Here is a 26,625-nt window from a genome sequence, read left to right as displayed (position 1 = left end):
GTGTGATTGCTCAATAGACAGTCGAAGGCGCTCCATTAAGACAGCCTACTAACTGAGAATATGAAGATACAACGCAACTATGCAGACGTGGAATAATCTCGTGTAGGTCTTCCGTGTTAGATTATGTCAGAGCATTTTCTTAGAATGTTAATTAAGTAATGGAAATGTGATGAAACTACAGATGCCTGGGAGTACTACTAATAGGTTTTAAAGGTACACAAAGCCTTGAACTTGACCAGCATTACGTATCTACTTGGGAGTTTATATCTTTTAATTTAAAAAAGGGCTGTGCTGAGGGTGACAGTTTAAACAGTTTTAATGAAATACAAATTGCTTTTTAATTGTTAATGTGATCTGTAAAACCAATGAATATCTAGCGAGAAAGCAGATGTAGTTAGGTTTTAGGAGATAAGCCAATTTAGATAGAATATTAGGTATAACAACAACATGAGACATTTAACAGAAAGTAAGTATGTATGTTAAAGTTTAAGGATTGATTTAGAGTAATTAATACCGCAAAGTGGCGTCTTATTGAGCTGTGTATTGAATCAGCTATTCTGAATCACTGATCAATACGAGAAATAAAATGTCTTGTGTTGTGTCGAATGTCAGCTTTTAAGGGGTGAAGCAGACATAGTGCTTAGTGTGCTTAACTACATCTACTATTTTGTAGGCAGTTTACATACTTATTACATGTGGGTAGAACACAATTACCTCGTTCAATTTGATTTTATCTTCGCAATCCTGGCCAATCCACTTAAAATTAAGCTGATAATAAATATAATATAGAGGTTAAAGTAATCGTTGTCGAGTGCAAATAGCAAAAACATATCGAGAATTGTGAAACTCGAGATGATTGATGCACAAACAACAGGACTCCGCCATACGATCGCACTCATTGAAGATAATAACTGGATTGTTAGTGATGTGACATCACCGGTCAAATTGTTCAATAATGAAACACATCGGATGTTAGATAATACCCTATTTATCTTCAGTTCACTAAAACAAATAATAAAATCTTGGTATAAGAGGATTCGCAATATTCCATAATTTCAGTTCACGATTTGGTTTTACCAAAGAACGTTCACTTAATCATATTTAATTATTTGTGTTAATTAAAGTGTTAGTGATATGTGCTAATAGGAGAATACATTTTATTGTATCTCCTCGTTTTCTACAAAGTGCAATCATCATTTTCATCATTGTTTAAAGTGGTTACATCCTAACTTAAGTGTTCTAATACAAACTTGCAAACAGTACTTCATCAAACCTGGAAACATGGTACCAAGTGTAAGAGATACAGAAGTATAATTGAGCACATGTAAACGTACCACTAAACGGTCACTTGAGAGCTGATAGCCTATAATTTTCTTATCGACAACCAACAAACGAGGCGCATCATTACGATAGAGTAAGTGACGAGTTCTCGATACCGGTTAACGTTACGAACAAAGTTCTATTTTAATATTGTCGATACAAATTGGAACAGTACAAATATTGTTTTGAACAATGAAGGCGCTTATCCTGTTGTGCGGCGTGATATCAATACATGCTAAAATCATTCCGTTATCCTCAAGCAACGATGTCGTGTGGACGTTTCAAAACAAAAATGAATGTAAGTAATAATCTCAAATTAAATATACAGTTAAAAGTACTTTCTTTATTAGATTTTTATTTGTTATTTATCATGAATGAAATAAGGTCACATCTATGGCGGGATAATGCTTTGTATCTGATATATCGCTAATCCGCGGTAAACAAAGCAACATAAATATGATTCTTTATTCTTTTCAATATAATTAAAAAACAAAGTCCAATTAGCTATATGATTGTATTACCTTTTTATTTGTTTTTCAATAGGCGAGTGTAAATATCGCACATATTATCTATAGTAAACTATCTGTTTTTACAAACACAGTATAAAATAATCACAGAAAGTATATAAACACGTATTATAACGTAAATATAAACGATGTAACTGTTTCGGTAGCTATTATGGGTAATGCGACGGTGCCGGGAGGAATATATTCCGACCTGCAGAACGCCGGCGTTATTGGCAACATCCTGACTGGGCTTAACGACATCTTCACACGATGGGTCTCCTACGATACGTGGATTTACACTGGACGATTCCGAGGTAAAGACAACAAAATACTGTTCATTTTAAATGAAAGTCGAATTGAAACTCCAACTGTACGGGAGTTTCAGATAAGCTAGTTATTTGCACTCTTCATATCTAATAACTCAGTGACCGGTGACAGGTCAAACGAAGATCCAAGGGCTTTTCGGGCAAGGGGTTATTGAACTCAACTTCCGTAAAAGGCAAAAACCACTCAGATTATGCAGAAATTAAGACCAAACTGAGAAGGCATATTACTAGTGAGGGTCTTTATCTTTCAGAAGAGTTTTTCCTACAACTGAATGAATAACAAAACGGTTAATAATTGAGTCCAATATTTATTTCCAGTGTCCGATCAAGATCTGAAATCAAGAGTAATACAACTGGTCTTCGAAGGGTTGGACACAGTAGCATTTGTGGAATTAAATGGCTATCCTATCGGCGCCAGCAATAATATGTTTGTGCGATACATGTTCGACATCAACCAAGAAGTTCAGGTTTAGTACTCCTTATCTACGATATTTATGTTATGAAAACAAAGAATGTCTATGTAGTATAAATAGTTAAGTATCTGGTACCTAGTTAAAATAGTTTTATGAATTGCTGGCCTAAATAAAACAAGACGAAAGGATTTTTTTGCACGCAAGCAAATATGCATTTGCATATTAAAAAAAAGAAAACGACGCTCATACTATTTTTTTTTATTTCATGCCGCATATACTCGTCATATAACTTTATTTTAAAATATATTATTAAAACAATTTATGCTTCGATGTAGAATTTCCTTCTCGGTAAAAGAGCCGAGCTAAGTGCGATTTGTAGACAAATACACGAAAACTTTGCATTGTAAAATAATTATATCTGCTATGTTTCAGCTTGGCGAGAACGAGTTAAAGATAACGTTCGTCTCCCCCGTGGAAGCTGCGCGCATTCGATCCCACAACGAGTTCACCCCACCTCAGTGCGTTCCCCCTGAATACCACGGAGAATGTCACGCCAACCAGCTCAGGAAGGTGCAATTGTCATTTGGATGGGATCTGGCACCCGCTTTTCCTTCCATTGGAATTTGGTAAACTTTTAACTTTAACATTTTGCTTATTTTCCCCAAGACCCTCTAGGAAAGAATCCACTTATTTTCATGCGTGGGTTTAGTCTTAAGTAAGTAGGACAGTGCTTGTTGCCATTGACCTAGCAAACAAACACTGAACTTATAAAGCGAAATCGATAATACAAAAACATTAAATCCACTTTTCCTTAGCAGGGAATTAGCCCAATACCTTAACAGTTTATTAGATTGTAGTTGCCAATGTTATAATTGCAGGAAACCAGTATACATACACGTGTACGACGAAGCTATCATCAGATCAGTACTCACACATTCACAGAAGGTCGGTTCCACTTGGCACTTAAGGGTGGTTGTACGTTTAGAGACTGGTGTAAGACCTACGCCGCTCAAGGGAATTCTGACAGCTACAATCAAAGTTGAAGGGCGACAAAGCTTGAGGAAATGGCTGTATTTGAACACAACTTCTAGGACCGACGGAACTGCTGAAATCAGTATGGATATGCAAATCAGTGAGGTAAAATTATTTGAGTTATTTCCTGAAATATCATGGATGGATGGATATATTAGAATGTTTTTGAGTTGACTTGCTTTCCTTGATTTTATTTACAGAACCAGGTAAGGCTCTGGTGGCCAAATGGTTACGGGGAACAGCCCCTTTATGATCTGGACGTGCAGATGACTACGTTGGATAAACAAGATATCACGAGCAAGTCGGTGAAGGTAGGCTTCAGAACTATTCAGCTGATAGAAGATGATGCTGCTTCGATATTGGGTAAGTATAGTAACGAAATAACTATTGACAATAAGTATTTTGTTCATTGTGAATGAAGCACAAGTTTAATTCGATTCTTCTTCTTCAGGTAACAAAACTGACGCTGGACTTGGTCTCACGTTTTACTTCAAAGTGAATGGATATCCTATTTTCATGAAGGGCTCAAACTGGGTGCCGTCACATATATTACCGGAATATGCAATCAGCCAAAACGATGTTGGTAAGTTGAGGAACACCATTTTAAAAAACTTTATAAATACAAAAATTAGAATATTTATGTAATATAAAATTTTGCTATGGATTTCATTAATGTTCATCATTTTGTTCAGTGGACTTTTTGCTGGACTCTGCTCGCGCTGCTCACATGACTATGCTTCGAGTGTGGGGCGGCGGTATTTACGAGACAGACTACTTCTATGAGAAATGCGACGAGTTAGGTATTTTGATCTGGCAAGATTTGCCCTTCGCCTGTGCCATGTATCCCATCGACCGACAGTTCTTACAGTGAGTACCTTTGATTTTACAATTTGACTAATTTATATCATTACTAAAAAAACATTCATTTATTAAAGAAGAAATGAGGATGCTTGTCCGATATTTTTAATACTGCTTCCTTTTTATAGGACTGTGATTGAAGAAGTTGAGCAAAACGTAGTACGTCTTCAGCATCATCCATCCATCGCTCTTTGGGTCGGCAACAATGAAAACGAAGCAGCCCTACGATTCAACTGGTTCAAGACTAGTTCCAACTTCGCTTTATATAAGAAAGAATATGTCAAACTGTACGTGGACACCATCAGACCAATCATTGAAGACCTGGACCCACGCAGGCGTTACTTGGTGTCTAGTCCCTCAAACGGTTTCAAATCAGAGGAGGAAGGTTACATTGCCAACAACCCCTACGATCCTCATTTCGGAGACACCCATTACTACAATTATTTGGCTGACAACTGGGACAAGAGCATCTACCCTAAAGCGAGATTTTCATCAGAATACGGCCTGCAGTCATTACCTTCAATGATCACCTTGAGGACGGCAACCAATGTTACAGAAGACTTCCATGTGAACAGCACTTTCTGTAAAGCAAGGCAGCACGCTCCCAATGGATATGCATTCATCTCTCTACAAATACAACCTCATATGAAACTGAATGAAACTGACCCTGCGTACTTCGAGAAATTTGTTTTTTATAGTCAGGTAAGTAGATACCTATCATATTTATTTTTTATTATTATAATTCTCATATAAGCATGATGGTCGGAATAATACAGACAGATTACAGCCTATGGTTTCTAACTTACCATCAAAAATACTTACAACATTTAATATTGTACTAAATATTGTAGATTACACAAGCAATGGCAATAAAGGCCGAGTCAGAGTTCTACAGGCAGAGTCAAGCAGACTTTTATACGATGGGCGCTATGTACTGGCAGCTCAATGATGTTTGGCAAGCGCCCACATGGTCTGGTATTGGTAAGTAAAAAACTTTACATAACAGATTGAAGAGGCATCATTAACTTTATAGTTACGTCCTCCACTAAAAGATCTCAAATTTTTGTAATCGTGGACGTACTCTGGAACCATGTTGGGAACGACTATCAACATAGAAAGTAGAAGGGAAAACCATCACTTGTTATAACATTGACGATGTTTTGTATAAGCTACGGGTCTAATAACACAATTTTTCTTTTCAGAATACGGAGGTCGATGGAAGATGCTTCACTACTACGCTAAGAACTTTTTCTCACCCGTACTTGTGTCACCCATGTTCAAACTGACCGGTGACGTAGACGTTTACCTGATCAACGATAGATTTGAACCCATCAACGATGCTCAGATTGTCGTAGACGTTTTCAATTGGGGCAGCTTCTCTCCCGTTTCTACAAAACTGTTCAACGCTCAAGCAGGAGCGCTGTCGTCAGTCCTACAAGACATTACTGTTGATTTTTGGGAAGACAACGATAAAACTGAAGTGTTCTTGAGATTTTCCTTGAAAGCGAAGGCGCCCGTATCTTCGCCATACAATTTCGTCTTCCCTAAGCCATTGTATTCGATAGTTGGTCTGAAGAAACCTAATATAACGGTGAGTTATTGTATGATTACTATATTTTTTACATTTTAATAAGCTTTTCGTTACGATTTGTGAAAGTGAACTAATTCAAAAACTCTTTTAAATATATACAACAAGTGCGATGGGAGATAAAAAATATTTACAAATAATAACAAAATTTTATTCAGACGCGTTTTTGTTACAGATGATCGTGTCAAACATAGTATTGAGAACGAAAGAACAGAAACTGGAATATACCGTAGAATTGAATGTGGACACCATAGTACTGTTCCTGTGGTTAGAAACAGAACTCAGGGGGGTTTGGAGCGATAACGGCATTATAGTCACTGAACCACAGTTCAAATTGAAGTTCATCTCTCCAATCTATGTCCCACCCCTGCAACTGCAGAAGTCTGTCACCTTCCAGTATTATTCCAACTGATATAAGTCGGGAATATAATATTGTTTTTATATCACGTGAATTTAATAATTTGTTTTTATATTATCACTAAAAATAAAAGTTTTATAAAATGTTCTTGGCTGCCTTTTCTTTTTAGTTAAAAATAGGTATAATCACTGTGGGTTCCTTCCAATAATCCATTTTCAGATAGGGATAGATTTACCATCACAATAGTAAATAATTAGTTATTAAATTAGGTAACACCATTATGCGAAGGTTGGGTTATTGGGAATGGGCGGCAAGGTAAAAACGGTAGAATTGACCTCCTCGTATCCAAAGACAAAAGTAGGTATAGGTAGGATAGGTGATTCGATTGAAACAAAGTATAAAATAGCAAATTAATTTATGATATATTTGAGTTAACAATGCGAATATGCGTGCGTAATTACAAACTAATTATAAGTACCTGCAATATAATATAGTACAATTATGAGCTTCTAAATTAATCTTTGGACGATTTTTTACGAACTGGTAAGGGCTTGCTGATTTTTTTCAAATATCAATATTTTACAGCTATTATATTTTATTATACAATATAGTTCTGTAGTATAGTTTATAGTTTTATAGTAAAGATGGAGTGGGTAGCTAGAGTTACAGAGTGGCAAGGAAAAGTTGACAGACTGAGTCACAGTTTGAAGAAAGAGTTATATCAAGACTTCTTCCATATAAATTACTGTTACACGTACATTATTACAATATTATCAACAATAAGTTCTATTTCAAACATCGATTATATTAGTTTATTTACTTCGGTTAATACCAATTTCATTTGAGTATCTTTAAGGAACGAAAATCTAAGTGAACATTTATTACTTTAAAATTATAGCTACCCTCATATTGTACGAATACATTTTAGCAATGCGATCGTCCATGCGTACAATAGCATTAGTAATTATTTATATTACAAGTAAAACAAAGCTGGTGCCAATATAAAAATAATACAAAAATATACAAAACATTTTCTCCATATGTTGGATTTATAAGATTCATAGCTATTGCTAATTAAAAGAAGGCCCTTACCTTAAAGAGGCCTTAACAAAAGTTATTGCAACAGAGACTCGTCTCGATAACAATATGTATACTGAAAAAGCACCATTTTTACAAATTAATCATCACATTTCGTGTTTCACCACTTCACATAATTATATATTCTGAGGCCTGTGTGGTAACATTAATATCCTTTGACGTCATAATTAATGGATCATTCCAAATGCATTTTCTTTATTTTTCCATCTCTCTTTACGTACATTCGAACCGTTTATCGTCCAAGTCCTCAATAAGGCCACAATAATAATGAAAACATTCCTTTTTCTCACTCGATTTAGTCAGTTATCTTGTAAGAAATGGTGAAGCAATCTCGTTTATAAAAGCATCTTTATAGATTAAAAAACGAAATTGTAATCATGTGCAAACGGCTCATTTTAAATGACAGCTAAGGTTCTTTATAAACTTAGAGTAATATTGACGTTTCTGCTAACGACTGTAAATTGTAGTCGAAAATTACCTTAGAAAGATAAAAAATACATATCACCTTCTAGTAATTTTTTGTACTCAATATACTGAATAACAAAAACTAAATGCATTTTAATACTAAAAGTCAAAAGTACGTAAGTTCATGATTACAATTTTATTTAATTATTACTACCCGCTAGTAAAAGACTAGTTACAAAGATTACGTTTCAGTCACTATTACAGAAGCGGGTCACTGACCTTTTACTGTTTCCATATATTTTTTCCCTTTTTTCATCATCATTCACATACATTTTTCCCTGCCAAATGTATGGACCACTATGTAGAGAGTACCCGTGCACAGAAGGTGTACAAAGGTACATAGAAAAATCCCCAATTTAAATGTTTCAATTTATTCTAACCCGCTTCTGAACGACACCATCTTATTTGGAAGCAGTTGCCTTAATTTAAATTGACTATAGCTTTAATACATTACCTCACTAGACCACTAATAAGAAAAGTGTGTCTACGACAAAATAATTCGCTTTATTACTCAACATTTAAAAACCATTCGTTATTTTTATAAATTTTAAAACTCCATCGTTGTTTTGTAAATAAAACTTTTATGTCACACGTATAATAGGTACAAATAAATAACGTATATAATAAAAATCTCTGAATAAATACTTACTGGCTACAATTCCACTTTATAAAGTGGACAACTTATTCCAACTTTAAGAAATTGAGTTGTCAAATAGTATAAGGCGGAAATTATAAGCTTGCTTGTAACATTACCGCCACGAAAATATATAAAAACTGTTTGTTTTGTAACGACATAAGGCGCATGTCGGCAGACATAGTGCGTACTAGTTCAAGTTACTCAGTTCATATTAAAATATTTTTGCTACCTTCCTTCCATTACCTTAATTTCGTATCTGAAAATGTAGGCTGCTAAAATAGCAATTAATATTCTTATGAAACGGTAGTGAAACAAGCGCCTATACAACAAACAGATTTGTAATTTAAAACGTCACAAATAATTTAAACACAACACAAACGTAACTGGTATTACTTCATTGAGATTTTGTTACAAAAAATATACGATATAGCTTAAATTTGCACACAAAATATAAACGCATTACATCTAGTTGCGACATATATTATTACATAATAATACACATATATTTTGGCGTTATTTAAAGTCAATATTTGACACCAAGTCAGTATTGCTTAAATACATAAATACGACAGCACAATTTAGAATACGCATCGGCATGCAATAATATCATAAAAATATGCTTTTTTAACGTCGATATTTTGTTCAGCGGCGAGCGACATGTAGCGTGCGAAAGTTTGTCTTTTAACGTTAATGATTAACATTTTTATATCGCAAGTATACGACAGGACAAATTTGAGGCAGCGAGAAAACATTTTATAAGAATTACAATATTTTTTAAACATAACATTGTAAAATATCACTTTGGAGGGTCAGTCTGGCCGAAGACTATAGTTATAGTTATACTCCGATATGTTAGAATATATATTAAAAAGAGAGCAAACTTTGGCAAGGTATAGTCTTGAACTAAGTATGTAACTTAAAATTTCATACCATTGAATTGGTAACACATCCTCGGCTCAAATCCTGAGATCGCGTTGAGCCAAGCAACAAGAAAGCTTTTATTTCTTTCTGCATTAAATTTGTCCCACAGTATAAATGAATAATGTTACTTAAGACATTTCGAATAGATTGCTTCGATAAATTGACATAAATGACATGATCTCGACACAATGTTAGTGGTCCATGCAAGCCCATCAGAGATAAGCACCGAGCCTGTAAAGAAACATCCATTTATTATAATACACAGTATATTAAAGCTTATACCGAATCGCACAGAGATAAGAAGACTTACAATTTATATACAAAATAAAAATATCGTGATCTGAATTTTTAGAAATAGTCGCAATTTCATTGTTTAGAAATTCAGAAGAATATAATTTGTAAACATAGTTCTCAAGGCATTTTTTCAACAAGGGCAAATTAGATTCATTTTGTAGCGTATACGTGTGTATACGTATTCGTACGTGAACTTTTCTATTTACTACGAGAAATACAAGGGTGAAGGGTGCTTGTCATTTCGCATACAAAGATTGGTCTGTGAAAACGCCCCTTATTTTACAAATAGTCATCATTCAAATAAGAATAAACGGAGGCTGCATATTTCGAGTAATAGTCTTCGTATATATGTGCGAATATATATATATATATATATATAAATAAATTGTTATTTAGCATATTTTGATAGAAATGTACAATAGAAGAGATTCAATGACGTGTCACCATAGTTGGAAGAATTAAAGTTATATTTTTATTTTAAGTAGAAAGGAGAGAAGTAAAAGACATACATAAAGATACGGAACCGCACTTATGAAATTAAACAGAAAGAAATATACTACGTCAATAATAAATTATAATAGAAACAGTTTATATCAGAAGGCATACTCAAGAAACGAAAGCAAATACCAAACAAAACATTAAGTTCGTACACAATTCGTCGTTCGACAATTGTCACATATTATGATTGCAATTTGTATATACTAAAGAAATACGTAAAGACTACTGCATGCCATAAATATAATATATAGCATTTGAAGCATGCATATAAAATACAAACACTTACCACTGCAATTAAGCAAACATTCATTTAAAATATAACTTTTTAATAACCTTAAAACCATATGACTCTATTATCTAATCTTAAGACACTAACGTGCTTAAAAGGAAATAAAAATATTGGTGCAAAACGTAATAATATGTCAAGCTTATTTCACAAATACACACCTTATTTTAAAAACATCCCAACAATGACCTAAGTCAAGAGAACATCAGAGAAAAGTATATAATCAAAAGTATACAAATTACTTCTACACATTTATTATACTGACGAAATGAAATACAATTATGACCGATGAAACATCACTCAATAATAAGTAATAGTATGGGTATTTTACTAGGTCAACTGAAACTGATTAAATTTATACTAGCAAAAGGCTAATTAAAAATGCTTAGGCTATGTATATTTCGTTATAAATGTTAAAATGAATATAATTTATAATAGATTGAAATATTATAATCGGTAATAATTTGATGCCAACGAAAATACGACATTGTGACGTCACTATGTCGTATTTCTATACAAGTGTGTTTTTGACGTTTCATAAACAGTAGCTGAATTGACTGGTAGAAAATTATTGTCTTGCTGTCTCTTTCACACTCACGGCTTCTGTAGTATTTTCAAGTGTTACTTAAAATTGAGTGCTGTTTCAATACGGTCTTCTGTTTATTTATAATTGAAGAGGTAGATAGAGATTCAGTAGAAGACTTATGCCTGGTTTCAACACCCCTAGCGGGCTATCACATATATCAGTTGACAACTATTTGAAAGACTATGCTGTGCATTGATTTCTCCCTTAGATTAAAATTATTAACACATCACATCAAACCAGCAATGTACTGAATAATGGCTATCAATTTGACGTACACTAGCTGTCAACTGAGATACGTGATACGCTTATTGTACCAGTATGAAATAACTTTTCGGATGGAACTTTTGACAGTGGTTTCCAAACATTTGCTGTCACTTTGTTAAGCAGATGGGCTGTCTAATACTTATTCGTAAGCTTGTGAAACCGGCTTTTAAAATTATTGTCATTGATATAGTTTTATTCGAGTATATTTATATTTACACAATTAAATTAAAATAATATTTTATCAACTACTAGTCGGTATGTAGTCGTTTACAAATAATACAATCTCTCAAAGGGATGGAAAACAATCCAAAGTTCAAGGCGGGGGATAATTTTGCACGCGGAACACAAATCACTCGAAATCGAAAAGGGGAAGTTTGTACGTATATAGCTTCGTCTACGATACAACAATTTTCTAGACTATGCTAATATGTATTGTTAAATGTTCCACATATAAATAACATATGAAATAAATAATATAGACAGCTCTATTTGGACGTTTTTACCGTTTTCCCTACATAAACTTATTCAGGAAAAAGTATTATATCCTTGCTATATAAAACGAAGTTTGTTTTTTGATAGCTGAGTCTATAGTTGTCACTTTACTTGCGACTACACAAATTGTTACATAATTATAATTGTTGTATCACAGACAATCGCTTTAATTGTGGTACAAACCATAAATTTACCTGACACGTGAGTGGAACGCAGCTCTTTCCTCCGAAGGTGTGTCTCGTAGGAAAGTGGATGAGAGGTTGAGGACCACCATCAAGCAGCACAGTAGTAGGGGACCCAGGATCGCTCCCTCCGGTCCCAAGTAGAATATACCTCCTGCTATAGCCAGCCCGGTGACGTATGGATGTCCGCCACTTGAAAAGGAAACAAAAACAATGAGACTGGTTGTTCCCCTATTTTAAAAAGTATATTATTTCTGTATGGGAATGGATATGGGGAAAGGGGCGTGATTTTATGTATGTATATCATTAATTTTGTACTTTATTTCAAATATTGATGATTCAAGAATATAATTCTATCGATAAAAAAAGAACAAAACCATTCTATTAGTTAAGTGACGGCAGCAATTAACAATTATTGCAAATAAATAAACTATTTTCGTCTCGGAAGTCTTCCTTTACTCTTTCTATGCATAAGTACCATTACCACTTCTGAACGAATCTAAAACATCGCAATATCGTTTCGAAAATCAAGTCCTTCGGAATAGTGCTCTTATTTCCGACTCGATTCGAGCTTAAGTAAAATTTTAGATTAAATTGGATTCAATCGAATTCGAATTTGTTTCTGTCAAGAGTAAGCCGGCAAGTCAAAATGCACTTACTCTTTAATCTCGGCGTACACAGCTGCATCAAGGAAGGCTATCGGCGCCGCTTGTGCTATGGGCAGCAACAACGCGGCCATGGGTCGTCCTTGCAGCCACACGTCCAGCGCGGCCGGTATACCCGCTAGATACGGACCTAGGAACGGCGCGGCACCTAACACTGCTGCTAGCACTGTGGAAAGATTACGGAACAAACTGCTTAGTGACATGAAGGCTGATGGAAACTAACCGAAAGGTCTGTACAGTAAAATGGTTTTGTAGACTTAACTAACGTAATAAAATGGAATGTAATGTAATGTGTATTGCTGAGCAAATAAGACTATAAAGAGCCTTTTTTCACGCCTCCGATTAAGAGATGCCTGTGTATGGGAAACGTATAATGATAATATCTATATTTGTGCATTGTTGATGTTGAATGTGTATTTAAAAGGAATTCAAAAGTATGTATGTGAGTGTATGTATAAAATAGTGATAAAATTTTGATCACAAACAGGACCGTCTTTTATAACTATAACAGGTCAAATTGAAACGATAAGTTTTTTAAATAACGTTTAATATGAATGATTAAAATAAAACAATCAAGTTTTCTTTTTCTTATTATCGTTAAGCCTGGGTGGTCGTAGTTGTGCGTATACGTATTTATAAAAGTCCAGAGCTTTTTGTCTGTCGTAAGCTACATTATTCCTGCACTGAGAGCCGACGCAACGATTCACATATTCCTCTCTTGGAGCAGTCTTTGGCTCTTCAGCAGGCCTTCGATGAGATGTACTCGTACTTCTCAAAGTTTCCACGAAATCTTTAGACGAATCGAATACAACTTTGATAGCCGTTCTGTTAGTCATATTCAAATGACTGTCTTTTAGTAAGTCGTCTTTGTCAACTGCCGTCATAGCTGCACTCGCGTCTCCATTAGGCGAGTTAGCCTGTCGTATCAAGTAGAACGTAGGAGCCGGTTCGGTGACATCCTCGTCAGTGGTCACTTCGTTGTTCGAATGTTTGTCGCTGTACAACAAGCACATGACTTGCGGATCAAGCGTCAGCTGACACATGTCACTCTCTAACAAAATCTTCACTACATCGACCGGTAACGTACAAGGTGCGGATAAACACGTGTTGTTGTTTGTACTGTCCAAAATTATAGTGTTTAGTTCTCCGTTCGGAGTTGCGGAGTTAAGAAATGCGATGTTCCGACATTTGCAGTCAATTTTGTTGTTCGTGAATGCTACTGTAGTTCCAGCTGATTTACAACTGGTATAATCAAATGTTATAGAGTGTGGCTCAATGTTCTCAATTCTATTCCTTGAGAACGTAAATTGTAGCTTATTTGACCTTTTCCGCACACATTTGACGCTCTTTAATGCATTCGTTTTGAGTTTAGTTATATCGTTCTGCGATATATCTGTATTGACTGATTTAAAGACGAGTCCGTCCGCTTGTATTTCTTTGAACTTATTACCAATTACATGCAAGTTATCTGCAGTAATATTGATACTGCCCGCGGTAATAACGTTGAATGTATTATAAGATATGAACACAGAAGAGCTTTGTACGACTATTCCTCTGCTTTCCAAATTGTTGATAGTGCTACTAGTGATCGTAAACACTGAGTCAGTGCTCACAATAGCCTCAATGGCTTCATTACGTACATCTGTTATTGTAACGTTATCGAATTCGATACTTTTAATGCCAGTCACGTTATAAATCGCTCTAGTATTTATTGTATTTATTTTGCTGTTTGTTATTCGGATTTTCTTTAATGTTGGAGCACCGAGGCACTTTAATTCTGTGGTTGATGTAGGGGTCTTGAACATGCGACTTGGTAAAGAGACGACTTGTTTGACGTTTTGTATGTCTACTTCGGGCGGTGTTTGTAGTAGGGAGTTGGTTGATAGTGAGATGAACTCAAGTCTGTCGCAGTCTTTAACCCTGAAGCGTTGTAGTTGGGAGGTTCGCTGCAGTATGGGACAGTCGAGTACGACGCGCAAATCTCTGCAGTTTTGTACTGTGACGCTCGTTATATGATCCGTGTAGTAATCCTTTAGGTGTATAATGAAATCCTGAAAAGATAAAGCAAACTAGATTTATGATGTGGAAAAAGTTTACACAAAATCGTGCTTCTACTAACAGATTTTAATACGATACCAAAAATAGATGTCAAGTTTCACTACATTTGAGAATATTCAAATTCAAATTCAAATTCATTTATTAGTGTGATTTTTGGTTACATGTTACATAAGGTCTTAAATATAATTGAAGGCATCTCAAAAGGCATATGAAGGCATTTCTGAATAAAGTTAAAATATCAATTTATTTTTAATTATTTTGTTACTTACTCAAAACCTAGCCACATTCGGATTATTTTTTAGATATAATTAATCAACAAAAGCAATCATGGAACTTTTATACATCATAAATAATGAATACTTACAGTACTCCTTAACGCGGTGCAACTGTAGACAATTTCATTCGGTATATTGTCTCCACAAGACCACTCCGGGTCCTGGCAGCTCGTGAAGTTGATTCTCACACTCACAGCAGACTGCACGAGGATGGCGAGCAACAACACGTTACAATAAGCCATCACTAACGTGTCTACAGAAACTACACTATCTCTCTACTCCGAGATACACACGTTTAATATAAAAAGTACCGCAACACCGACTGAATATCATCCTGAGATAATTCCCAACCGTGTGACGTCATCACATTCATGAATTATCGAATTTTATCGAAAGTTTATTGACTCGTCTGGCAAACGTTTATTTCTACTTGTATCCGCGTTTAGGTACGGAATTGTGGTATTTGCTGAATGCTTTTAAGTTTTATCAGCACGTGTACATTTTATACTAAGGTCAGCTTTGTTGTATGTTTGTAAAATATATGTCCCTGGCCTTTAGATAACAAGGATAGTGGAAGGATAATGGAATATTTTCTACAACATACCTTTAACTCACTATAGTAGATAGTACAGCTAAACGTTTAATTTTTGCTATAAATAAGTATGATTCAGTACGAAGTCATATTTCATTTGCAATTTTATCGTCCATTTTTATTTGTGAAGCTTATTACATTTGTAATAACATTGCGTGTGGGGAATTACAAAAAGATAAGTATAATTAATATATCAATAAGATTTTTTAATTATCAACGAGGAGACACGATACTCAATAACTTAAGCGTTTTAACTGCGAACATGAATGAATATAAGGCTGTAGGTATTGTGAGTTTAAAATCTTACCTGATGGTAGATACACAACTTTGGCGCCGAACAAGTTATGTACCAGCCACGTCCACAGCCCGTAGAACAATGCCATCTTGAACGAAGCTCTAAACACCTGAAATACATAGATTATATAATGAATTGACACACTATAAAATTACACCTCCCTAAATATGGGAGAAGACCCTTGTCTAGCAGTGGGGACATTAATGGGTTAAGTTTATTATTTTTTTATGTTATTGGAAAAACGCCAAGCCTTGCCCTCAATTTTTATACCCCTGCCCAGCAGTGGGGCGGTAATAAGCAATAAAAAAATGGAAAAACTTGAATCAAGCCTAATTCCTTCTCGCATTCCGGGAAAGGACCTTTGCCCAGGAATTGCATTGCATTTTGTAAATCGATACTAATATTATAAATGCGAAAGTAACTTTGTCTGTCTGTCTGTTATTCAATCACGCCAATCAATCAATCAAGCTAGTATTTAATATGGCAAAGAAACTGCGACGTAAAATGGCTATTTGTTAGCTAATAATTGGGCTAAACAGTAAACGGCGTAAATGATTGAATAATATGAATAAACAGCGTGATTGGTCCGTTATCACTTCGTTAGTAATTCTATATTAATTCCAGCTATTCTGATAACCTTTATTGAGAACGAAATTGGAACTCGTAAATCGGTTCGATTGCGCTATAAAAATAAATAGAAATGGTTCTTTGATACCTACTTTACTATCCTTTTTAAAATCCAATGATTAAAGTTTAGGACTCATGATTGTGAAGTCATTTGGTACATTTAGCGGTAGTTTATCTATTCAATAGCTTTTTTTTTATGAGTTTAAACACTATATTGTTAGGGATCGCTCAATTGACGCCAATACAAATAGATTAATCAAAAATATTTAAATTGTATTTGTACAGCACATTGTACTGATCACAAGTAAGTTAGGTTTCTCTATTTACTTACTTATTAAATAAGGTATGACAACAGAATTAACACACTGGTTTTGTATAACAAGACACATCAAAATAAAAGTTTTAAGTTGTATTGTTTCAAACATTATTCTTTCAATCTACCATCCGAATTAAAAGAAAATTGTAAAGCATTATAACCTTCACGAGGAATGCTATTAGCAAAGATCACCATTAACGATGTTTTCTTTGCTTTTTTGTACGTTTAGAAAGTTTAAAGTTTGAACTTTAGACAGTTATTTCTTACTAAGTGGTATTCTCTGGACTCTGCCTACCCACATGGGAAGAAGAAGTGATTTTATGTATGTACGTAATTATTTATTATTAGCAGTTTAACGAGCGCAAAGTTTTAAATATAAGATGTATATCAAAAGTAGAACATTTTGGAAAATAAGGCGTGATTATAACGGATCTCTAAGATGACATAATAACGTTTGATTAGACAATCTTTGGTGGGTCAGGTCACTGGGATATTACGCATATTTTTTATTAATTAGAATTTCGAGTTTGTAGGACGTATTATTACTACATACGATGTACCTATTACGAATAAACAAACAGGAAAATATGTTTTTATAATATTATACAAATTTAATTACTTCCGCCTTCCTTAAATTTGTTAATAATAAGTTTATGTGTAGAATTCAAATATTTGTTTTAGAATGGAAACAGAACACTTGTCTTATCTAAGAACAATACTTTCTCTTTCGTATGCATCTGCATCACGAGGGGAGCGATTTTGATAAAAGTATATAAGAACAAGTACGAGTTATACTGCAATAGGTGCAGTGGTGTCGTTCAAACATCAAACGAATCTGTATAAATAAAAATGAATCATCAAAATGTATGTACTAAATTGTTTTTATTCTTATGTTTACAACAGCCGGAACAAGGTTTGTATTGGATGGAATAAAATTTACACGAGAATGGAACTAACGGGATAAAATTGCATTATACCTGGACAAAGTCGGGCCAGCTCGTTAGTATTTTATGAAACTTCAACCTTATCCAATATCCAATGTGACTTAATTTACCTGATTGATGGCCACAGAGAGCGCAATACCAAGCCTGGGACCGAAGTTGGGCTGCACTTGCGTGATCACCTCCACTGGCTTGTATAGCGCGTTGCTCGAAGCTAATAGGTAGAATAGTGTTGTGAAGAACACCACCTGTAGAATATAGAAATTAAAGATAATTTGGCGACATCCGAGACGCAGTAGTTAACGGTTCACGTCGTTACCAGTGTGTGCCAAGGCCGCATGTTTAAGTTTAAGCAAAAAAAAGTATGGTCTATGAAAAGTTGTTCCAGCATGCGTATTGTGTATTTCAGTTGACAACTATTTAAGAGAAACTGCAGTACACTGCTGTTTTCCGAAAAATGATAATTAATACTTTAAGTCGGAGCCGCAATGTACTACATAGTAACCGCCAAAAGTACACTAGTTGTAATTCGAGATATACAACTCGAGATGTTTGTAAAGGCCCAAAATTTGTATCCTGTTTCTGATTTACAATAGGGTTACGAGTTTGGATAGAACAATTACTGTCAGCGTAGGCCTACATGGTAATAGTCATAGAGTCCTAATAAAACAAAGTATTACCAAGTTAATAAACATGTTGATGAGAGCGCTGCCGCCACAGAGTAGTAAAGAGGTGAGCGCGCCCACGGAGCCGGCCAATAGCGACACGTTGCTAGCGAGCGGTGCCCAGATGCTCGTCGCTATGGCGCTCAGAGTGCCCAGGTTGGCCTGCACCCAGTTCACTATGCCGGAGTAGTCGAATATACCTGGTGAACAAAAACACTGTTGTTTGATTTTCTATCATTCTCTGCAACCGGCTACCTGCTACTACGGCTGCAACTGACAAACCTGATCAGCACTGTGGCGGGTGCCGTAAGAACTATTTTCTGAAGTACGTTCAGAAAACTTACTGTTAAGACTATACTTCGAATCAGATAAATATTAAGTTATTTTCATGTGAAAATAACGAGAAAGAACGCACGCCAACCGCACTCAATAATTAATGAACAATCACCAAAAAAACATTGCCATACGTATAATATAACTTGCTGAAATGTGCAGGAGAAAAGTTTGCTTAAAGTAATCCTTAACTACTTGAAAAGTTTATAAAGAAACCAAGTCATAAATACCGGGGGTATTAGAGACGTCATTGACGAAGCTATCCCATGAGTCTTGTATGGCTGAACTGTCAACTTGCGGCCCCACAGACGCGGCGAAATGGCCCGACACCCAACTCTGATACACTCGGTCCCATAGCTCCAGTATTTGTTGCTCTACACGATGAATCTTCTCTGGATCGCCTTCTTTTAAGATGCTTTTTACCTGTCGTAGAATAAATTTAATAAGGCTTTATTTCCTCCTACGCTGAATTCGTCACGTACGTCGGTCAGGCGCACCGTCTGTTGCGTATAACATGGAAAAATAGGCCACGTATGAAAGTGTGAGTGTACATTTTTATGCTTGACCGATGAACACCACCGAAATCAGCGTAGGAAGAAAGCAAGCCTAAACAAATAAACTGTTGATGAAATTATGTATTCGAAGTCGAAAACCGAAACTGACAATGTATTTTCTTTATTGAATCAATAATTCAAAATTGTTACTTTTATGTAACATTGGGCAGAAAACAACTCAATTCCTTAAATGGCTATACGTCACAAGGTTTAACACAATACGATAATGTAATGAGCACTCTACATAATTCTGTAATGATTACTTACAAGTCGATCAAACTTTAATAGTTCCAAATGTAAGCACAAAGGAAAAGAAGTAAATTATAAACTGAAAACAAACTTTTTCACAACATTTAAAGCTGTATCATACTAGGCGTTTTTTTGACCAGATATCCCGTCGACCACGTAGTGATCATCGACCATGGGGTAACCATGGGGCGATCCCGATGTCTATAACCGATCGACCAAATAAATCTAAGTTTACGGTATCGTATCAAGTGTTTTGTCAACACACAACAACACTGAACAAGAAATTTTAATTCGATTCCACGCGTATTTCGTTACGTGGCGTCATGTTGCAAAAAAATAGGTTTCCTTCTTTGTTAAAACGGCAAGGCAAAAATGTACGCCAAAAACACGCCTTGTGTGATAACGCTGTAAAATTTACATTATCTATAAACATTCTTACCGCTGTTGAGATTCCTTCCCTTCCATACGTATATGCGTTGTCGATGAGCGAGTCGAGTTTCTCTTCCCATCCCTCTGGCAGGTACGCGTGTAGTTCACTGTTTTGTACGTAGGTACTGTTGAGTAAGCTGCCACTGAGCTGCACTACTACTATAGCCTCGGAGTATATCTGGAATAGGTAACAGAATTATAAGGATAAAAAATCCATTGTCAAATTTGTTTGAATAGTAAGTAGTAAGAAAGAGGTTACCAACGACTATTAATTAAAGTGATTTAAGGGTACAGTCTATACCCCTATGAACATTCTGTCAGTATGCACCTCGAGAATTACAATACAGTCTAGAAATCATACAAATGCGATTCAGAATCGATGTAATCTTACTTGACGCCACCAATTAAGCCTTTGGACGTTATAGTAATAATCCTGGAAATAGTCGCTCTGCAAAGAGCTTGCACAAAAGCGCTTTTAGTGAGTAACTTCCCTAAACACTTTATTTTCTTTACACAGTAGATACTTTAGGAATTTAAAGCAGGATTTGAAATCAAAACCAATTGAAATATAACTTTAATGTCAAAATAGTAATAGTTTACCTGTATACAAATGAATACGGTAGCTACCGCCAGGAACATGATGAGTCCCACAATGACGATGCAAGTGGACACCGTGTCGACGGAGCTGTACGCCACCTCGCGTGTGCTCGCGTTACAAATAGACAACATCTTGCCAATACCACGCACGTGCGCGGGCATTAGAGCTGATTGCCTGCAATACAAATTAATACCGTATATGCATATATATTTTTTTAATCCGTTGCTGTTCCACTCCAGAGTGGAGGAAGGAGGAAGGGGGACTTAGCATGCTCTCATAAATTAACAAATGTTTCGCATGCACGGTGTCATCACGGTGTTTTCCCCCAACGTTAGAGCAAGTGACAATTATTTCTAATACACCCATAAATTCGAAAATTCATTGCTGTGTTGCCCCGGGTTCAATCCGTCAACCACTAACGTGGGAGCTGCTAACTTATACCACTCGGTTATCACTGCTTATATTACCGTATATTTAGCGTAAGAAACATGAGTTTTGTTTTATACAAAAGAAACCTATTTTTTTTCCTTTACCAATAGAAAACTACATAATTTCTTAGCGTGACCTTCGTTTAAGTGTTCAAACACGCCATTTAGCCCGAAATATCACAACCTTCGAAATAAATGCTGTCGTATCTGATTGCCTTGAACTTAAAATAGTGGTAAATATAAATCAGTGTTATAAATTTACACAATAAACTTCATAGTTACCTTACAGTCCACCAGTTGTTCACTTTCCCCATAACATTATTATAATGATTTTCAAAGAACAGCCACACACCGAAGTAATTCAACAGCCGTTTCAGCACATGTATGGCCAAAAAGAAAAGTGTAACTGGTAACAACCAGATGTGCTTCCACACGAGCATACAAAGACACCCAAAGAACAGCAGCTTGAAATATAAAGCTGTTTCTTCATCATTGTCGAAATTGTTCTTCATATAGTTTTCGTCGAGGGATCGTTGTTTGAACGCTGCTAGGAACCGTGACTCTGCCTTCAATTTGTTGTTAGACAATGGCAAGGCAGATAATGTTCTAGTTTTGTACAACATTTTGGCGTGTCTTGGAGAGCTTTGTATAGGCTCGTTGGCAGTCCAACTGCCTCTTTTGACAATCGTTTCGGGAGTGACCGGAGATGGAGTGTCTTTCTCTGGTGTAGTTTCAGGCTCACTTTCCGTTTGTGCTACTTCAGGAGGCTTTTCATCGATTGGTTTTTCCGCTATATGCTCATTTAGAAATGCTTTGTGCAATGCTAATATTAAAGACGCTTCTGGGTCTGTAAAAATATTGTCATATTATTTGAAATTTGTCTCCTACAAATCGATATTGTAAACTATAGGTTCCCAACATTTAATAGACTACCAACCCCTTTACAGTGAAAACTGTTTATCATTAGCCTTAGGACCTGCTAAGAGACCTTTCGAAAGCTCCAGCGCCCATTAGGAGTCGGTATCACCCCTGTTGGGAACCTATACTTTAAACTTAGCCTTTATAAAGTGAATACATACCTCTAGCCAATAATTTCTTATGGACGTCTAAAACTTCTAAAGCAAAACCAGTTACGCAAATAGCTTGCAGTATAACAAAAGTGTACACTTGTAGGGATCCTGTGAGACTGGCCAGGAAGCTCGAGACCACTAGCCACATCACTTGTGATGTAATACGAAATATTGACGCCCGCTGTGGTGTCCATAGTACGTATATACTGATGAAGTAGGCCAACACTATGGTTAGTGTCTGAAAAGTTTTGAAGTATTTATGCTGTATTTAAATTAGGTAAATTTAAATTAGGTAGGTAACTATTGTCGAAAGATCATATGTCATGGTCAAATTTATTAACAGCATAGGGCTAATTGCTTTTAAATGAAGATCAGATGTCTGATCTTAAGTCTCCAATTATCTCCATTCAAATTTTCTTTAAACCAATACTGTGGTTACAACCATGAAAATATTATAGATAGACAACATACCAATAGAGTTACGTATTTATTACATTAAATTAATTAATATTTATAGTTCCAGTAGAATTTTACTAGCTATTACACCTGTATTAGCATGATAAAAGGTAGTCCATTAGTTTTCCTTATAATTGTAGTTGTAGCTATTTGTTAATACATTGTATTACTGTCATGGGAATCCATAATACAAAATTGGGAGTGGTCTAGGCAATAAAATTATGTCATAGCTTACTTTAAACATAAATGACTAAGTCATATTATTTATATTAGACACTATTAGTCAATAAATAGGTTTTGCAGAATGACACCTTTATTATTTAGCTTATGTTAAGAAAAAATGCCTTTATTTAATTACTCAGATTGAATGATTCAATGATATATTTTAAACAATTTGTCATTAGAACATAATGTCTCCTTCCTTTTACCATGTACTAAAAAACAAATATAGTATAGGCCTTTTGAGCCTTGAACAAAAGTGCACTAATTCTAACTGACCTCATCTGCAATAGATGAATACAGGCCAATGATTATAACCAAATATATTTAAAAAAAATGCTTACAATATAACTGCTGCATACACTGATGAGTAAGGTTGTAGAGAAGCCAACGAAACTGCTCAGCTGCCAGAACAGGCAGACAAAACTCCTTGGTACAGAGTTGTACAGCCATGGCATCACAAATATGGCTGACAGCAACCCAATTACTGTCTGAAAATAATTAAAAAAAATTTCACATATAAGATTAGAGTTGGAAGGAAGGCTAGGTTGATGATTCATTGGTGAGGCAAAAGACAGCTAGACACTGATAGATACATACAGCCTAGCCTAGTGAGTATATATAAGATGTATTATTCTCCATTTTCATTCATTTTTAGTATTTGGCTTTGGCGTTTCTCAGAATAGAATACATGTTTATCTAAACCAATTCAGTAGCTTTGTGCATTTAAGTTGGACAAACGTTTAAAACGAATTTTCCTTTCTATAAGGATAAGTAAGAATTATTTTTAATACACATGTAAGACAAAGACATAGGTCTAGCTTGTGGCTTCAACCCAACAATGCCATGGGAGGCTAAGTCTGAGGTCACCGGGTCAGGCAATTGGTCCTGACAGCTACCTATATCTTTAATATAATAATTAGGAAATATGTACAGATTGATGATGTGAAAAAGATCAAGTAAACAAGGATTTTATATTTTTATTGTTAACATATTGATAGTACAGTGTAACACAAAATGTTATTGCTATACTGATTTTTAAGATAATATAATTATTAATCTAAATAGTTTTATGTAATCACTTACAATTAGCATTAGATTTACCTGATGAGCAATTAATTATTGATAACAATAAATGGTAATGTAATCTATTAAGTATATGTACTTGCAATGATGACAAGTTAACAAGTTCAAAGATATTTAGATAAATATAAGTACATGTAATAAACAGAAACTAATTAATGCATGTTTTACCTAAAGGTGTTTGATATACAACTACATTATACCATTTAAAAATAGACCCGTGTAACAAAAGGCGAGCCTGTTGCAATTAACCGGGCAAGTTACCCCAACTCTGTGTTACTACCTGTTAAGAAATATCCTAATAAAAATAGACTAATAGCACTTTGTTCTATCTAGAAATCAAACCAGCAGTTGATTAAACTACAGACTAAACCGCAGAGTCAGTTGGCAATTAAAGTAATAAAGGTAGAACTGAGAACTCTTCTTTTTTGTGTCTATAAAATTGTTTCATAAATTTATTGTTCTGTTATGAATATAAAAAAGAAATATAATAAATTAATCTTTAATAAATTACTAATAACAGACATTGTCTACTCACCTTATAATGGTCTAGAAACTGCTGACCAACAGTATCAGAAGCAAAATTAACTATATTTACTGGTATGCCCATCAAGCCAAACACCACTGATGTGTTGGACTTCTCCAGATCTTCGAACCATGATTTCAGCTTCTTAGATAGTTTATATTTGAAAGGATGAAGCAAAGATCCCACAAGTAAAGCCCAAAATAAAGGTTTGAAAAAAGGCTCAAGTATCAGAAATAAAACGTACACAGCGACACAACATATTGCTAGAATAAACAAAGCAAAGGCGTTGTAGAACCCATGTTTCATGGGCTTCTCGTTCCCTTCCGTTATACCTCCTATAATATTGAATATATTCTCAAACGGAGATTGCTGCATTGCTTTTCCGGGGTTAAAATTTACTACACATAAAACGTTTGTAACATTAAAATAATTATAAATAGAGTAGAAATAGAAGTAACCACATTTGAGTAATTATGAGATCATAGTTATTAATTATTTTTTGGGAACATTTCGATTGATTGACTACTAGAACAGGTGCGTTCCAGGTTTACGACCGGCGTTTGACAGATGATTTGCTTGGCACTTGACAGTTCTGACAAATAAAAACCATTTTACGCATGTTTGAATTAAATTATTTTGATTTTTAGTAAAAACCAATACTTTTTTTAAAAACGATTTTTTCATCTTATGCTCGTTCATCATCGTAAGAAAGTGTTATTCCTGTAATAAAGGTCTTTGGTTTCAAGCCTAGTAAATTCTACGTACTGCGCAGGGGTACGGGTTTGAACCTTTGAGGTTTAATTCAAGTTAACTACCAACGAAAGTTGCGGTTATGATCTAAGATCTTTTAGTTGTTTGAATTGTGTTATTAGGGAAGGCTGTTGGATATTTCGACACCAGGCCACTGTGAGTGTGACTGTTTTCTCTCATGTTATATCCATGACCTTCGGAGAGCTTTTCGTTGTCTATCTTGATCTCCTTTGTGCTGGCTTAGGTCTATTTTCCCAAAGATTTTTCTACTACATTTTGAGCCAGGCAATTGTAAGCTCATATTATTATATCTAGTCTGTCGCTGAAGAAATTAGATCTCTGTAATTTCGTAGATAAGAATCTAGACAGTAACCTAATTAATCAAACTCCCTAAACCTTTCATTCGGAAGGTAGTTCTTTTTGTATTGTGTGATAAATGACGTGACGAATAAGGGTTATAGATAATATAATTTATTAACAATAACAATTTAAAGATTTATTAGGTTTTCCTCCTTCTGCAACTAATTGTGTAAGAAAAATGTGATGAATGATCAGGCCCATTGACAGGAATAGTTAATTTGATTTATGCTTTGACTAAAAGAACAGTTTAACAAAAGAAAACTATCAACAAACATTTTTGGTTAGAAAGCGTTTACCTTCTTTGATTTTTATTACTTCTATTTAATAACTACGCATTGTCATACATCTCGAGTAAAATGGGGAAATCTGTATTTTATTTTTTATGTTTTTCTTCTGTGACCGCATATATACTTCAACATAGCAAAGAAGAACATACAAATCTAACAAGCTGCGTTGTGAAATTAGTTGAGGAATGGAAAGATAATTATTTTAATGACGTACAGTTAGACCTTACGGCTATGAACATAAATAATGATCTGGACCTGCTTGCACTGCATAAACTGAAAGGCATACGCTTTATTTCCAGAACTTTTTTTTGGGATTCCAAAACTGCATTTAATATGGCTTATTTGATTATGAGTGAAGATTACACTGAACTTAAACGTGGTCTGCTTAAGGTTACAACTGACTTGTTTTGGAACCCCTCTGCACGATTTATTATAATTCTTCGACGTCTTAAGGAATATGACGCATATCGCATTCGGAAGCTTCTGCACAAATATAATATACTTGATATGAAGCTCATATCGTTTTTAAACAAGGACTATGCTGTATATATGGTCAATTCAACAGAAGAGCGATTTTGCAGCAAAGGAGATCGGCTTGTATTTGTGTCGTGGTGTTCAGAGTATCGTCAAAACTATAGTTTATCAACTTTAGTAAATAAAAGTTTGCGAGGATGTCACTTTACATTTTTAGCAAATAACTTATGGCCTTATAACAATCTTGACGG

The 26,625-nt window shown here is 35.0% G+C and overlaps 2 protein-coding genes across 5 annotated transcripts; one reads left to right on the top strand and one right to left on the bottom strand.

The window, feature by feature from the left end:
* The first annotated feature begins 746 nt into the window (after positions 1–746).
* Positions 747–6,548, top strand: beta-Man (beta-mannosidase). Its single transcript, XM_076127033.1, has 12 exons — positions 747–1,618; positions 1,994–2,140; positions 2,471–2,619; positions 2,998–3,191; positions 3,444–3,702; positions 3,798–3,960; positions 4,049–4,180; positions 4,290–4,464; positions 4,584–5,157; positions 5,307–5,436; positions 5,658–6,046; positions 6,219–6,548. Exons 1-12 carry the CDS (start codon positions 1,513–1,515, stop codon positions 6,453–6,455), a joined length of 2,655 nt encoding a protein of 884 aa, XP_075983148.1. The 5' UTR covers positions 747–1,512; the 3' UTR covers positions 6,456–6,548.
* A 251-nt stretch (positions 6,549–6,799) lies between these two features.
* On the bottom strand, positions 6,800–25,054 carry LOC142981255 (transmembrane protein 245). Of its 4 annotated transcripts, XM_076127034.1 has the most exons (15): positions 24,516–25,054; positions 23,239–23,385; positions 22,229–22,457; positions 21,432–21,996; positions 20,724–20,895; positions 20,134–20,301; positions 19,713–19,724; positions 19,122–19,314; positions 18,574–18,758; positions 18,007–18,141; positions 16,022–16,118; positions 12,784–12,955; positions 12,137–12,316; positions 10,762–10,789; positions 6,800–9,753 (listed from the first exon to the last, which is right to left on the bottom strand). In XM_076127034.1, exons 1-14 carry the CDS (start codon positions 24,876–24,878, stop codon positions 10,768–10,770), a joined length of 2,640 nt encoding a protein of 879 aa, XP_075983149.1. In that variant the 5' UTR covers positions 24,879–25,054; the 3' UTR covers positions 6,800–9,753; positions 10,762–10,767. The 4 variants fall into 4 exon arrangements, with proteins under 4 accessions (XP_075983149.1, XP_075983150.1, XP_075983151.1 ...); XM_076127035.1 differs by lacking the exon at positions 10,762–10,789; XM_076127036.1 differs by lacking the exon at positions 19,713–19,724.
* Positions 25,055–26,625: the final 1,571 nt, after the last annotated feature.

This window comes from Anticarsia gemmatalis, chromosome 19, assembly GCF_050436995.1.
Source record: "Anticarsia gemmatalis isolate Benzon Research Colony breed Stoneville strain chromosome 19, ilAntGemm2 primary, whole genome shotgun sequence".
NCBI lineage: Eukaryota > Metazoa > Arthropoda > Insecta > Lepidoptera > Erebidae > Anticarsia > Anticarsia gemmatalis.
Note: the sequence above shows the minus strand (reverse complement) of the source record. Positions and strands in the feature narration are given on the sequence as shown.